This window comes from Corvus cornix, chromosome 5, assembly GCF_000738735.6.
Source record: "Corvus cornix cornix isolate S_Up_H32 chromosome 5, ASM73873v5, whole genome shotgun sequence".
NCBI classification, from domain to species: Eukaryota; Metazoa; Chordata; class Aves; order Passeriformes; family Corvidae; genus Corvus; species Corvus cornix.
The window spans coordinates 2,539,890-2,556,298 of record NC_046335.1 but is presented as its reverse complement, the minus strand read 5'-3'; the positions used below and the strand labels follow the sequence as shown (position 1 = coordinate 2,556,298).

Sequence of the window (16,409 nt, the reverse complement as noted above, 5' to 3'; positions counted from 1 at the left end):
TCCAATGAAAAAAATCACTGATTTTAGGCAACGTAAAGTCAGTGTTTTTATAAGCTATTTTTGTATGGATTCTTAGGATATATCAAGCTGTAACTACAAAAGATTTGAATGCAGTTCATGTTATATTTACTGCACTAAAACCCTGTTCAAACCAAACTTTTCTTGGACAAGTTGGAATATTTTATGCTTTTTAAGACTTCAGAAAGCAGATCAGGATTAAATCATAGAATGGCTTGGATTGGAAGGGACCTTCAACATCATCTAGTTCCAACCCCCAATAAATATAATCTTAACTTCATATGCTGCTTAACCAAACAGAATTTTAGCTGGGACTTTAAATGAATATGCTTTTCCTTTTCTCTTCCTTTTTTTTTTTTTCCTATTTTTTTCCTTACTCTGCACTAAAAAGGTTCAGTTTCTAATCTTAGGACTGGCACAGGACTGTTGGCAGGACACCAACATCCCTAAGAGCTCACTGCAGGTGGAGGGCTCCTGGTTTTGGCAGAGCAGCAAACCAGACCATTCACAGTGCCTGGAAATCTGGAGCCTTTCCCACAGCAGACCTTCTACTCCACAATTACCTGAGGGATTTGGAGTTTAAGGAATGATCTCCATCAGGTGATTTGGTTGAATTCAGTGGTCTGCAAAATTGCAAATGTGCACCTATTTGGAAATGCATTTCTTAGTTATGTCCATGTTTGTGCCTAACTTCTCAATAGCAGCAAGTTTTTAAGCAGAAGGACAGTTAAAAACAGGGCTGGACTCAAGAGTCCAACCAGGATTTTCCAAGGGTGTTCTGTTTTATGCCCTCAGATTGCAAGATCTGATGTTTATAATGGAAATGCCATGATGCCAGAAGATTTTTTACCCATTTCTGGCAGGAATCCCCAAACACTGCTTTCAACTGATTCTTGCTATTTTGTTGGAGGTTTTAATCAAAACCTTTTTAAATGGAGAAAATCCCAGCCAGCCGCAGCTCATCCTGATTGATATTTTCAGCTCCAGCTCTTGCTGAAACCTCTGCCTGTTTGTTCATGTGTGAAAGTTTGTGCCCACAGTCTGTGTAGACCCAAATGGAAGAAGAGGCAGCATCACAGTCAAAACCAGTTGAAAATAGGTGTTCTGATGCTCCTTTCTCCAAGCTGCTGCAAGGCTCTGTTAATCATTTCACAGTGCTTCAGGCAGCGGGTTTGTTGTGTGGATTCTCCCTCAGTAAAATGTGTATCAAACACTGGCACTTCTGGTGCCATTCATATTTATATTCACTAATGACTCAGGCTCTTGAAAAATCATGCTGAAATTATATGTTCCACAGCTTTAATTTCCCATTGCTAACAAGGGAATGATTTGCACTCTCTTGTTTGTCCTCCTCCCTGCCACAGCCTGGAAGCATTGCTCAGTTTCCATGCTGAGTCTCACAGGCAAAGCTGCCTTTTTTTGAGTTTTTTTTGCATTGGCCAGTTCCCAAATCTCATGGTTTTCAGTGTTTCTCTTTAAAATACTTTCTGGGAAGCTGTATCTTTTTATCCTATAGTGTAGGATTTGGAGCAGAGAGACTCAGTGAACATAGGACTGGTATTTATTCATTGCTGTAGTACTATAGGAATAGTCTGTGATGTTCAAGAACTGCATTGCACTCCTGCTTTTCCCTCCTGGAAGCCTATAACCAGAAAACTGGCTTTTAAGCACTGTTTATATCAAATGTTCACATTCTGGCTCTGTATGTCTCATTTGTGCCTTTTCTCCTCCAGTATCATCCTCTTACCTGAGATGAGGCTTTTTACTTTTTAGCAGCATCTTTTCATTCTGATTCCTTGGGAATAATTTCCAGCAGGTGCAGGTGTAGGAAGGGAAGGAGGACTGAAAGCTGCATCTCCTTTTAGCCAGGCAGTGGGGAGGAGAATGAAAGGCTTGATGAGTTCAAGCCTGCTTTGCTGAGACCCAAAAGCAATTGGAGGATATTTTCCCAGAACCCATCCAGGGTCTCACTGCCATGTCTGAGCACATCCATTTTAGTGGATTTCTCTTCCCAATCCCCTATTGCTCACAGTGATAAAGGAGAAGAGGGCATGACTTGTTTAGTAGGGTGATGCCAAGGTTATGGCAGAGATGTGAGTTGATTCCAGGTCATGTGTGGCTCAGGCTCCTTCCATCCTCCTTAAATTAACAAAGGAGCTGAGCCTCTTGACACAAGAGAAATGTTCAGTGCTGTGGAGAAAATGGGAGAGAATCCAGTGAGAAGGGAAATACCACTGTGCCAGTGAACACCAGGTAACGCTCACTTCAGAGGGTGCTGTTCAGTATTTCAAGCACAGCTGCCATTTATTGAAGTGTTTATTTCAATTTGATGGCTTGGGCCGTGCAGTGCAGCTGTTTTAGGGTCACCACATGTCCTTTGTGGTGGCTGCTGGTGGCTCTGGAGGGGAGGGATGAACCTCTGGAGTCAGTGACCATCAGCCAAGCAGTTGCTGCTGGCCATGGGATTATGCTCATCTTCCCAGCCTGAGTGAACAGGAAGGGGTCAGTGTGGGATGGGGACATTCCTGAACATCAGCTGGAGCAACAAGATGTTGATACTAAACTCTCTCTCCTCACCCTCTTGACCCAGCTGGTGAAGGGGCTGCAGCAGGAGCTGAACCGCCTGTACTCCCTGTTCTGCTCCCGGAATCCAGAGTTTGAGGAGAAGGGAGGGAAGGTCTCCATCGTGTCCCACTCACTGGGCTGTGTCATCACCTACGACATCATGACTGGCTGGAATCCAGTCAGGCTCTATGAGCAGTTGCTGCAGAAGGAGGAGGAGGAGCTGGAAGAGCGTTGGATGAGCTACGAGGAGCAGCGTTTGCTCGAGGAACTTTACATAACCAAACAACGGTAATGGCCCCACTGCCAGGGATTAAAGGAGATAACCACATCCCTGGATAACGCCCTCTGGGTGTTTCCAGAACCCACCAGGGCTGTTATCTTTGGTGGCTGATGTTCTTCTGCTGGGGCTGGGTGGTAAATGCTAAACACAGCACTGGGCAGGCACAGGGAGCTCTGAATCCACACAGACTCACGGAATGGTTTGGGTTGGAAGACCTTCAAGATCATCCAGTTCCAACCCCCTGCCATGGGCAGGGACACCTTCCACTATCCCAGGTTGCTCCCAAGCCTCATCCAACATGGCCTTGGGCACTTCCAGGGTTGGGGATATTGTGCTGTGAGACACCCAGTAGACAGAGAATCTAAAAATAGCAACTTCAGTCGTTCAAGTGGGACATGACAAATCATGAATCGCAGTTTTTGGTTCCTTCCTGAAACCAATCTGAGTATTGGTGGTACTTGGGAAGCATTCATTTAGCAGCAGCTCTGCTGTGGTGGGAATCAGGATGTGTCTCACCAGGGATGGGTGCAGGATGTCTCTGTCAGCTGCAGGGCTGGACAAAGTGAAGATCTCTGAGAAAAGGGAAGTTTAGAAACCGAATGAAGTGTTGCAGTGATAAGATGACCTTTGAGGCATATCACAAACATGTGATAAGGGAGAAATGGCCATTTTCACACTCATGTTCCAGCTCCTTAGGCATCCTCTGAAGTGCTTTACAGAAATCCCAAGTATCATTTGACACTGGCACTTCTGCACAGAAAGAGTGGCTCTCCCCTTTGTGCGCAATTCAGTGTGAAATGATGGAAAATCGACTGCTGACATCCTGTAACCCCTGGAATTCTGCTGGGGCTGGGGAACAGTTTTACCCATCCATACGTGTGCTTTGTGTTGTAGCTGCTTTTTAAATTCAGGCCAACCAGAAAAGCAGGTGAACAACCTTTTTTCATGGTAGCTGAAAGGGTGGGACACCATCCTCCAGATATTCCACCTCCATACAGAACTCCATAATGCCCAGACCATTTCCTGGGGCTTTGTTGTTGTTTGGGGGTTTTAAAACAAAATAAAGCAGGTGATTTGGCTGCAAAATCACCAAGGAAACTGGAGGTGAGTCAGCGACTCCTGAGGAAGGAGGGTGGGCATGTGCTTGGGGCGGTGAACAGGGGAATTGTCATGTCTTGATTGATTCCCTCTGTGGCCAGAGAAACGGGATTTGACAGACATTGATGCTTAATCAGTTGAGCTGCTCCAGGAAATACTGACACCATCACTCTCTCTTCCCAGCAGACAAAACTGTTGGACCCCACAGGAATGCCTGTTTGGATCAGAGAGGTTAAAGCTGCATTTTTTATTGGATCTCAGAAAGATCTCTATTTTCCAGGTTGAGAGAGATAGAAGAGAGGTTACATGAGTTAAAGGCATCCACCATATCAAAGCCACCTGTCTTAAAATTTAAGGTATGTATGTTTAAGAGGTTTCTACTGAGTTTTTCTGCTTGCTGTAAAAATGCACCTGCAGTATGAGTCATTCTGCTTACTTTTGTTTTTTCCCTTGTCCCTAGACATGATTTTGGTAGAATAATTTGGATGTTGGATGAAGTGTTGTGTACATATAGTATGTAAACAGTATTTGGAGGTTCTTGTTGTTTACTGCAATTCTATATTTGTAATAAATTCTGAGCAACCTGGTCTAGTGGGAGGTGTCCCTGCCCATGGCAAGGGGTTGGAATGAGCTGAGTTTTAAGGTCCCTTCCAACCCAAACCATTCTGTGTTTCTGTTATATATGAAATTATATGTAAACATATATGTAAATCTATAGATTATAAATATATTTAATACATAAGCCTAGTTATTATATCATACACACACACAATTCTGTGGGAAGGTAAAACCCATTTGGCAAATTACATCAATCACATATTTGAAGTTTCACTTCTACTCCACTGAATAATCCATCTTCCTTGGGCACTCCTTCTGACATGTCACATCTCTGAGCAAATCTGATTGAATTTCCTCCAGGAGTGGATTTTCCTTCCAAATTATTCTGCTCTGACAGTTAGCACACTTTCAATCTCATGAAGCAGATTGCTTGCTAATCAGCTGTACAAATTGCTAGAATTCCTTATCTTTGGGAAAAGGCATTTTCCAGCTCCTGGGTGGGATGTGCAACACTTCTGAGTTGCTCAACTCCATCCTGAAGTATTAAACCATAAAAATGTGACATGATAGATGAGAATAAAACGGATTATTGTTTCTTAACTTGCCATTTTTCTTTCCTTCTGAGTTCAGAAGGGCTCCTGGAAGCCAAGGTCAATGTTGAGCCGTAAAAAAGAGGAAACCAACCGTAGTTCATGTTGTCACAGCCTTCTCCTTTTCATCACTGCTTGAAAGCATGTGTCAGGCTATTATCTCTCCCATCAAGGAAGCTGGAGTCAGGCTGGTCCTCCCCCAGCTCTGGGAAAGATTATTCTTCACTCAGTTATGTTTAAACTGAAGGGTTTTTGGACAGTTGCTTTTTAGATGGAGAGGAGAAAAGAAAGGGGGAAGAAACTTTAGATAAAGAGGACTTTATCTACCTAAATAGATGAGATAGATCTGTAATCTTCAGGTAGCATTTCCACTGCAGTACATCCTTTTTCTTGACCTTACTGACAGAGGGAGATGTTTTGTTTCTGTGAAGCTTCACATTGGTGATTCCCATTGTTTGAGACAGAGCTCCAGAGAGAGAAGCTTTCCTTGGAAATGATGGCAAGGGAGGATTCCAGCAGGGTGAATCATCAGCAAACCAGTCCAGCACACCATTCTTGACTGGTTTGTTGAAAGGAGCGACCTTGTGTGTGCCAACCACCATCCCTTGGCTCTTCATGTCTGCTCTTCTATGGACGAAAAAAAAAATCAGGGTTCCCAGGATGAGACAGAATCACTGGTGCCACATGAAGGAGAGTTGAGATTGATGTTGAGCAAACAGAAAGGTTGCTTTTGGCAGGACAAATACAAGAAGAAATAGAGCAGCTTGCTTGGTTCGTGCTTAATATTAGAGGAAATGAAATTATTATTGACTTTATGGGGAGGAGAAACCCCACAAAACATGAAGATATGGGGTGTGCTGTACTCTAATAAAATACTGGACAAGCCACGAGAGTGGGAATTTGAGGGGGAGGGACCTTTGTCTCTCTTCCTCTGCTTCTCCTCAGATGGGATGATGGAATAATCCCAACAGGAGCTGTGGGGGTTAAAAGCAAAGCCAACAACCCGCTGTAAATGGAAAGCTTTAGAAGCACAGCCTTCTCCCCACCAGCCTTGCAAGAGGAGCTGGAGTTAAAGGATGAGGGGCTGAAGAACATGGGGAATGGTGAGGCACCAACCCCTTTATGCCCTTGAGGTGTGAAAAGAGGAAATTTTTTATTGTAGGATGATTTTCAGTCACGGTAGGGAGGAGAAGAGCAGGGTATACCTCAGTTTTCCTTAGTACTGACATGGAAATCCACTTAAATCTGGACTTGGAATGTCCTGTCCCAAAGGGCTCCAGGGTTCCTCAGCACTTCTCACTCACCCAAGGTTACAGAAACTCTTCTGGAGGAAGGTCCAACCTGTCCTTCACGTTCCTGTGTGCCCAGCACGTACTGATGCACAAAAGGACTCCTCTGCCTCACTTCTGTTGACTCATTCAGCTTTTTTTTTCTACTTAATTATGAAAATACTGCAGTGCTAAGTTGAATGGATGAGTACTTGGCTCAGCTTCTGCTTAAAATACAAATAAATTCATTAAGTCTTCTGTTTATGAATCCCAACCAGGAGAGAAGTGCTGCACTGAAAGGTCATTTCCTAAACATGTCTCCTGTGTTACTGAACATTTACAGGAAAATGCCCCACTCCTTCTTCCAGGAGAAACACCAAAATTAACAAATATTCTCTAGAAAGATTTTTGGTCTTCTGTTCCTGTTAGGTTTTCTAACACAGCAGCCTGATCATCAGCCCCCTTGCAACAGCACTGACAGTCTAATGCCTGCAATTTAAAGGATTTGGCGTTTAGAATCATAGAATTAAGGTTGGAAAAGACCTGAGACCACTAAACCACGTCCCCAAGTGCCACATCCACATGGCTTTTAAATCCCTGCAGGGATGGGGACTCCAACACTGTTTATCAATAGAAATGATGGGACAACAGTGGAACAAAAGCCACACACTGTGTAACCACTGAAACCTTTTGGGGGTTTTCCCGGCCTCTTTTGAGTGTCCTCTGCTAAGTGCAAGCTGGCAGGCACTGTCTGATTCCTCCCTAAAGCAGAAAAGCCATAATTGTGCCCTTCAGATGCTCGACACAGGAGTATCAGATGCACAGGGCTAGAGGTTACTTACTCCATTTAAAGGATTGCACTGGGAATGTCTCTTTCTGTTGTGTTTGAAGATGAGAAAGCTTTTTTGTCCAAACTGCCAGAAGGTAAAGTCTGAGTGAAGCTTGGGTTTAGGAAAGGAAAGCAGCTTTGCAGCAGGCTCAAGGGACCATTTTAGTGACAGAGCAGTGCTTTGCTGCATGTGACATGGAATAACCATGCTGAAGGTCCAGTTTTCTTCTTTTGGAAGGAAGAGGTGTGGTACCAGTACCAAGGCAGAGGAGGAGGAGGAATGTTTTGTGCAGCACTGGAATCCAAGAGATGAAAAGGGACCATTATTCCTGCGCCCTCATTCCATGTGCTGACATACAGGGAAGGCACATGGCATCCCAAGGATCCTTCATGTGCACTTAGCAGGAATTCAGCAATTTCTGTTGCTGGCTGAGCATCTGATGATGGTAAAATTAATTTTTCAAATAAGAAAACAAAGGTTAAAAGGTAATTTTGGCTTAGGGAAATATCTTTTACCACGGAGTTTTCCATTTGGTGGTTTTAGGAGGCGATGCCTGAGGGTTGGTAGTGGGGGTTCAGTGTTAAATTCTGACCTTGGGTTGGTTGTAATTAACCCTAAAAGCAGGTTCAGTGACTTCTCAGATGTGGCAGCTCAGATTTGCTCAGTTGGTGTTGGAGGCAGGGCTTGAGAGCGAGGTCCCAGCAGCTTTGGGTGACATCAGAGTGTCTCAGTGTGCTGTGCCTGCTCCTGGGACATGGTGGCACTGGTGACAAGCACCATTCTGTTCACTTAACACCAGGTGTAGCAAGAAAATCATGGAGCACTTGGTTAGGATAAGAATGAGGAGGCGTGGTAAGCTTGGGCAGCTCCAGGAGAAATCAGATTCATTATATTTCCATAGCCTCTCCCAAACTCTCCTTGCTCCAGCCTTTCCAGTGCTGGTGGACCTCTCTGAGTTCAAATACCCAGCTTGATTTTTGGTTTTCCAACTGTGTAGCACCCCAACATGCAGCCAAGGGCAATCTAACCCTCATTTATGGGTTTTATGGTGTTCTTCCCTGTTTGGGCTGACTGAGACTTTGAGTCCCTCCATTGAAACCAAGAAATCAGGTGGAGAGAGAAATCAAATCCAGCCGTGTTAGGAAGCATCATTTCCATCCTCATTAACATGGATGAAATCTCTCCCCAGGTTGAGAATTTCTTCTGTATGGGATCCCCACTGGCAGTGTTCCTGGCCTTGCGTGGGATCCGTCCCGGAACCAGCGGCAGCCAGGACCACATCCTGCCCAGAACCATTTGTAACCGATTATTAAACATTTTCCATCCAACAGATCCAGTGGTGAGTCTCTAATTGCAGTCTCAAGCTTTTACCTTGCCTGTTTTTAAGCTCTGGGATAATGTGGGTTCTTCAAAGTGTGTGAGTCAACACGAGTATGTTCCAGCAGAGGATTATGTGTTAATGGTTTTTATACAATGGCTTGGGGTTTGGAACTGTAAAATTACATTTCCTACAAATAATTGGCTTAAATAACACATGTTTTGCTTCTCTTTTCATAGTAATAAGCATAAGATTTGAGATTATTCTGATTTTTTCTTTTTTTTTTTTTTGCAAAGAAATAATCCTTCTTCAGACAAGGATTTTGTGTTTAACTTCCTGACTTCCATTAAAACATCATCATCTTTCTAAAGAAGTTTTTGCTGTTAAAAAAGACTTCACAGGCAGATACTACAGAAAATCAAAGACTGGTTTTTGGGCTTTTTTTCCAAAGGATCCTAGAAGTAAAAGTTTGTTGATTATATTTGGGAGAGGATTATTGGTGTAGCTCTGCCTTTTCCTCATTCCACAGCAGCCAGTGTTGGCTGGTACCAAATCAGGTACTGAACCTTTGATCTGCATCCCCTTGGTAACTTCTTTGTTGCAAGTCTCATTTGGAATTTCATGAAGAACAGCAATTTGGGGATACTTTCCTATTTAAAGGAGCTGAATTTTAATGTATTCGGGTGTCAATCCAAACATGCTCATCTCAAGGTCACGTTCAACTCCAGCTATTCCAGAGTCTTCCCAGATTGTCAGGGACAATTCGTTCCACTCTGCGAACAGTAACTTCACTTAGTTTTAAAATAAAGAAGTGCAGGGTGCTTTTCTACATCTAAGTGGACAAAGAGAAATAAATAATCAATGGGAAAATGTTCTTTAAATAAACGTAATTCGTGGTTTACACAGGGATCAACGAAGAGCCATCAAACAAAACGTTACCCAGCCAATTCCTCCCTCTCTGTTGTGTTAGAATCAGCTTAACTTTACAGAAAGTTGGTTCTCTCAGTACAGCCATCTGTTAGTAACCTGTGTGTTGGTAACAACGTGTAGTACAAGTGTTGCAGAGACAAGTGCAAAAGTGGATTCACAAGCAGCTGATAAATCTTCCACGCTGTGAAACTAAAAGTGAATCAGACCATAACACCACCACTGTGTCACCTTCTGGGCTTTGCTTACTGCAGAGATTCTGGATTTGAAGTTGGAGAGAGCTCTGGATGGGAAGGGAAAGTGGTTTTTTCTCCCAGTCAGGACGCCCAGGAATTGATCTTTGCTCCGAATTCCCCTTTCAGGCCTACAGATTAGAACCCTTAATCCTGAAACACTACAGCAACATCTCACCTGTGCAGATCCACTGGTACAACACAGCCAACCCCCTCCCTTACGAGCACATGAAGCCAAGTTTCCTCAACCCCACCAAAGAAGCTACCTCAGCCCCGGACACCGAGAGCGCCTCGGCGGCGCCCAGCCCCACCACGTCCCCGGTCATGGTGCGGCGCCACTACGGGGAGTCCATCACCAACATTGGCAAAGCCAGCATTTTGGGTAATGTCCCCTCTGTCCCTGGGCTGGGATGGCAGCTCCTCTGGGAGCTTCGCTGCTCCCCCGGGGTTGGGGTACAGCCCTAAGGAAACTCGGCTCTGGAGATGGGATGGGAGCTGGGGGTGTTCAACTGGAGAGGGGAGGGCTCTGGGGAGGTCTTGGAGCTCCTTCCAGTGCCTCAAGGGGGTCCAGGAGAGCTGGAGAGGTTCTTTGGACAAGGGATGGACAGACAGGACACAGGGAATGGCTTCCCAGTGCCAGAGGGCAGGGATGGATGGGAGATTGGGAAGGAATTCTTCTCTGTGAGAGTGGTGAGGCCCTGAGGTTTTCCAGCACAGCTGTGGCTGCCCCTGGATCCCTGGAAGTGTCCAAGGCCAGGTCAGAGAACCTGGGATAGCAGAAGGTGTCCCTGCCCATGGCAGGGGATGGAACTGGATGATCTTTGAGGTCCCTTCCAACCCAAACCATCCCATTATTCTGTTCCCGTCTGCTGCACAGAATCAGAGAGTGGCTGAGGTTGGAAGTGACCTCTGGAGATCATCTGCTCCAACCCCCAAAATCCCCTCTGGCAGAGGATGGTTTCAGTGAGTTCTGTAGGTGTCTGGTTTGGTTTAATCGCAGCTGACATTTGCTCTGAAATAAAAACCAGTTTATGTTCATTGGAGACAAAGCTTGGGGGAGATGATGTAGTTCATGCTATTGCTGCCTTATTTTTGTCTGCCTTATTGAAGTAACATCTCGGTGATTTAATAGTTTCCATTCTGCTTCATGGAAAAAAAATTAAATTAAAGCTTGTTTTCTGATTCCATGTCCTAGTATTGGCAGATAGGAGAAAAATCACACCATGTAACCCATTACAGTTACCTTTAACTCATGATTCTACAACAGGAAATTCAGGCTGGTTTAATATAAAGTCTGTTCCTTTCTGGCTTTCTTAGTCAAAATAAGCCCTGGTTTAAGTGAGCTTAAATTCCCTTCACTGGAGCTTATGCTTGAGCATGCACTTGCAGTTTTTGTTGACTCAAGGCTTTTCTTTAGCTCTCTGTGTGGGATTTGGGAGAAGCCTAGTGCCAGGAATCTTCCCAATCAAATAAGTATAGAAAAGCAGTTTTTCCTCAAGTAGAAATATGTGGTATTTCAGAGCAGAGTGGCCTCTTTTTTGGGGGGTTTCCATAGTAACTTTAATATCTTGTCCATGAGGTGGCAGCAGAGTCGGGATAAAACATGGCATAGCTGCTCTTAACTTTAGATCCCTCTTCCTGAGCAACCAAAATAGTCCTTTTAAAGGATGATGTAACATTTTTAAAGGTCTGTGAGGGCAATGGACCCTTAATAAGAGAAATGTCTTAAATGTGCTAATGGGATTTTTAAGTGCAGAAGGCACCAACGTTGTTAGAAAGCATTTTTGTCTTAGTCTTAGACATTTTATGAAAGAGGAATCACAACACATCCTTCAAAGTACCAGATTTCTCTCTGCAGATGTATTTCATGCAATTTTTTTTCTCTAAATACAGCTTCCAAATTGCAGCTTTTGCTTGTAGACGAGATGAGCCTGGGGATAAACACAGCACACTCCAGTCAGATGTTCCCACCCTAGGAAAGCACCAGGAGTGTTTTGCATCACTCAGCTCTAATGAACGGGTGCTGCAGTGACTTTAATTTGCAGTTTGATTGATGCATCTTGGGTTGGGTTTTCCCCTCTGTGCTGGATGCAGGAGCTGCAAGCATCGGGAAGGGCCTCGGTGGGATGCTCTTCTCCAGGTTTGGCCGGTCCAGTGCCACCCCCCAGACCATGGAGACAGGAAAAGATGGACCTGAGGGGGACGAGAAGAAGGCCACGACTGTTGGGACCCCACCTTTACCACACAGCAGCTCGGGATTCCTCGAACCTACAGGTGAGTGATGCCCACCCTGTGGATCCAGGGAAGCAAGAGTGGGGTGCAGCTGTGTGGGGTGGGGGGCTGGAAATGCCATAAGTGCACATGACAGGATTTGCTATTGTGGGTTTGCCCTAAACTGATGAATATTGACTATCAAGGCCAGCTTGGGCAGGCCTTGGAGCAGTCTGGGCTAGTGGAAAGTGTCTCTGCCCATGGCAGGGGTGGAATGGGATGATTTTTAAAGTCCCTTCCAAGCCAAACCATTCTGGGATTCTGTGAATCTGCTCCTGGGTTGGATTGGAAGGGACTTTAAATCCCATGGGCAGGGACACCTTCCACTGTCCCAGGCTGCTCCAAGCCCCGTCCAACCTGGCCTTGGACACTGCCAGGGATCCAGGGGCAGCCACAGCTTCTCTGGGCACCCTGTGCCAGGGCTTCCCCAGCATCACAGCCAAGATTTTCTTCCTAGTAGCTAATCTAACCATGCCCTCTGACAGTCTAAACCCTTTTTTCCACCTAAACTCCCCATTCCACTATGCATTTCCCATTCTGAAGCAATCTGGATTTTAAGACACGTATGACTGGAAACAGAAGCTGCCCTTGTCCTGATCTGAACTGCTCAGAACAGAAAGTGCAATTTGAGCAGCTGGGTTTTTTGAAAAGCATAGGTACTTCCTCTCAGGAAATTCATCTTTGGATTTATTTCTGAACTCCCCTTGGCACTGCTGCAGGACACAAGGGGGTTTTTGCAATCGAAGGAGTCACAAGTGTCCTGTGACAGCATCCACATGATGGATCGCTGTCTGTTCATCACTAATTTCAACACAGAACCTCTCTGAGTCAGTGTTCGAGGGCAGGAAGCTTCAGGTTAGACATGAGGGAAGTAGAGAAGCAGTACAGGAAACATCACAGAGCTGCCGAGGGAGTCCTTTCGGGGAGGGTGGGTTTGGGACATTGAGGGCTTCCTGCATGAATCCCACATCCCTCCATGCTGGAAGCCCATCCCTGCTCCATAGAAGGAGAAGGTGGAGCAGAGGCCAGCAGGGCTGGGAGCTGAATGATGCAATCCCCACCAAAGGCTGTGCTCGCTGAGGGCTGTGGTGGGGTTTGGCTCCCGCCCAAGCTCCCGTAACGGCCTCTCGGAGCCGGCCGGGGCGGCCTTCCTGCCCAGCCACTGGGGTTTTTTGGGATAAACTCTCCTTCTTGGAAAGGACTGCGCTTGTCTGCTGCTGTTCCAAGGCTCTGGCTCCTTCTCCTTACTGCAGAGTGGGGTGATGCTCCTGGGGAAACAGATCTGTGCCGCGTCTGCCGGCGCTTGTGCGATGCTCCCTTTCTGTGCTCCTCGAGCCAAGAATTAAAATTCCTTCCAAGTGGCTTTGATAAACGGCTGCATTTCTGACTCACTCTGGGACTTTGGCTTTTGTAGCTCAGCAGGCTTTTAGGTTTTTTGTCCTTTTTATTTTATTGCTCCTCGTAGAGGTTTTCTGACCGCTGCAGTGCCTTAGCAGTAGGTTAACATTGGCCCAGTTAAAATGCAGTGGTAATTACTTTGAATGTGGCATTAATCAGAGCAGCCATTGAAATAAAAGGGTAACTGCTGAAATATACTTGGAATAATCAGGATATTAAAAGGGCAGAGCTGTGGAGGGATGACTTTGCAGGAAGAGCTTGTAGTATTGGGTGTAGTCTCCTTGTATAGACACTAAAAATGCAAGAAATCCATTTATTTCAGAAAGTTTCCTAGTGGGGCCTCAGCATTTGCTGGATATTTCTCTGTAGTTATCATATCAAGTGTAAATAAATACATTTATAGAGTTACTATAAGGAAAACAGCTGCTTGATACAAAGCTGTCTTTTCCCAAGTTTTCGAATCACAGAATCATTCAGGTTGGAAAAGACCTCTAAGAGCAGGTTTAGTTTCCATGGTTTTTAACTGAACTCAGCACCACTCTTAGGTTTATGCCAAATACACGGGCATTAAAATGTATTTATATATTATTAAATTTTGATTTAGTTGAGTGCCCTGTGAAATGTAAACACAGAGAGGTTGCATGTGTTGTTTGTGCAACAACAGAATCAGAACCTGAAGCTGATGGGAAAGCAGGCTGGTGTTTTTGCAGCTCTAACATCACTCTTGTTCCTTTTCTTGTTCATTTTCCAGTGGAACTGGAGCACAGGATCGACTTTGAGCTCAGGGAAGGTCTCGTGGAGAGCAGATACTGGTCCGCAGTCACATCCCACACTGCTTACTGGTCATCTCTGGATATTGCCCTTTTCCTCCTCACCTTCATGTGCAAACAAGACCAAGAAGAGACTGACAAATCCAATTTAGACACAATTTGAATTTTGGACTGGGGACAGGAGAGGAAACTTCACAAACCAGTGGCACAAAGCGGATGTTTTGCTGCAGAGCTGCAGGACCTGTGGCATGGAGGTTTCAGGTTTAAGTGCATGTTTGGGGGTTTTTCCTATTTCTAAAGAGGAGAGGTTATTTGTATTTCAAAGCACTTTATAGTTTTCAATGTTTTGCAGTGCTGACTTAGACCTGAAGGGATTCCAAATTCCTGTCAACGTGGACTGTACAAAGAGCCAAGACAGCGTTGTAGCATCCCGTGAGCAGTTGTGCTTGGGTGACATCCTTGTTAATGACCATAATTGCTGTTTAGTTCATTAAACTACTAAAAAAAATTTAGTGGATTTAAAAAAAAAAAAAAAAACCAACAAAAAAACAACAAACCAAACCTGAATTAATTTCCATTAACAAAAAAATACATGTTCAGTGCAAACCTAAACCTGCCATGTTCTGATGTTTTATGTAGCCGTGAATAACAAGCGGTGGTGTCATTTTTCCAGGACTTTACTCAGCTCCACATCCAATTATCCCCACATTGGAAGCCCATTCTGACTGCTGGCTTCTGAGGGCCTATCCTACGTGACACATTTAGAAACTAATGCTGAAGAGAAGAAAAAAAAGCATGAAGCAAATATTTGAAATACTGTAATTATAATTTATTATTCTCTCGAATCGTTTCATTTTATTCCAGTGTATAAAACATTACTTTTTTACTGGTTTCTTTTGACATAATTTAAGAACCACATTTATTTTCTACAGTGTTAAGACTTTTTCTCAGAAATACATATCTTTGTACTACTATTCAAATGAATATATGGACACTGTGGCACACTTTAAGTATTTTTTCATTAAAAATAAATATTTGTGGTTTCACACAAATGACATCAGTCACGTTCTTGTCAGAGGTAAGTGCCTTTGCTTTTTCAGGTTCCAAGTGTTTCTCAGGCACATTAGATTGGTTTGCAGAGGATCCAGCTGTCCTTTGTTTACCATAATTAAATCCATACATGTGTGTGTTTGCATAAAAACATATGGATGTGTATATTTATGTGCAGGGGGAGAGACAGCACCATAAAATAAACTCGGTGAGGCCTGAGAATACCAACATTTAGATTAGGTTTGTATCTGAAACTAATTCAGAAGTCAAGAGGGAAGTGTTGGGATGAAAGGGAATAATCTCCAAATAAAACACTGGAGGGTCATTGCTGAGATTTTAAAACAACGTGGAAGGCTCTGGAGCAGAAGTGTTGGACATTTGCCCTCAGAGCTGCCTCTGCCCGAGGTATTTATGATCTGCATGGCACATGTGGGAGCTGCAGAGCCTAAACTTCAGTTAAAATAACAAAAAACTCAGGCTGTGGTGGTGGTGAATCGTCGTGTTCTCAGTGTAAACAGATGTGGCAACATCAGCCCACGGCAGCACAGCGGTGGCTGGAGCTGTGGAAACCTCCAGAATTCCCTGCCTGGGGGGAGAGGGTGGCTCCTCTCCCGAATTTTTATTTATTTGGGCTGATCCTTCTGTGGAGGAATTGGGAGTTAGGACTCTCTGCTGGTGCTAGGGATTTAGGAATAATTCTGAAGGGGGAGAAACAAAGAAAAAGGGAAGGGAGGAGTGGAGGGGGAATGGGAAGGGCAAATGACACGAACAGCACTGCAGTGAAGCAACATCCAACATTCAGATGGTGAAGGACCTTGCTTCAGTGTGGATCTGTGAAAAATTCCATCTGGCCTCGGAGAATTGGAGCTCTCCTGCCTGACCTGTTTACCCTGGTGGGTGAGCAATCCCAGGAAAGGAAAATAACCCCTGAGAGGAGGAAGCCTCCACTCCAGCAAATGGCCTCGTGTTTACAGGACTGGGCTCTCCAGATAAGTTGTTTAATCAGCTCCTCCTAATGAGGACAACTTAAACACAAAAAGGAGAATCTCCTTTTTTATTTAGAACGTTCAAAACGTTTCCAAATGTGCATAGTTGGTGTTTCAGTGCTTTGAGCTGGGTTGTGGCGCTGCTGCCTTCTCCCTTCCACCACTGGATCCACACTGGATCCCTTTTTAAGGGCTGTAAACAAAAGGGGTTAATTCCTGCAATTCTTGTGGTCTGTGGAAACCCTGCTG

General features: G+C 44.6%; 1 protein-coding gene across 2 annotated transcripts in view; it reads left to right on the top strand.

Annotated features, from left to right (window-relative positions):
- The window catches only part of DDHD1 (DDHD domain containing 1), a 60,656-nt gene extending 45,480 nt beyond the window's left edge, over positions 1-15,176 (top strand). For both annotated transcript variants that reach the window (XM_039552257.1, XM_039552258.1), the window contains 6 exons: positions 2,609-2,871; positions 4,242-4,317; positions 8,397-8,546; positions 9,815-10,067; positions 11,780-11,959; positions 14,106-15,176. In XM_039552257.1, coding sequence (XP_039408191.1) covers positions 2,609-2,871; positions 4,242-4,317; positions 8,397-8,546; positions 9,815-10,067; positions 11,780-11,959; positions 14,106-14,287 — 1,104 coding nt within the window. In that variant the 3' untranslated portion in view covers positions 14,288-15,176. The remainder of the gene's footprint in view (positions 1-2,608; positions 2,872-4,241; positions 4,318-8,396; positions 8,547-9,814; positions 10,068-11,779; positions 11,960-14,105) is intronic.
- Positions 15,177-16,409: the final 1,233 nt, after the last annotated feature.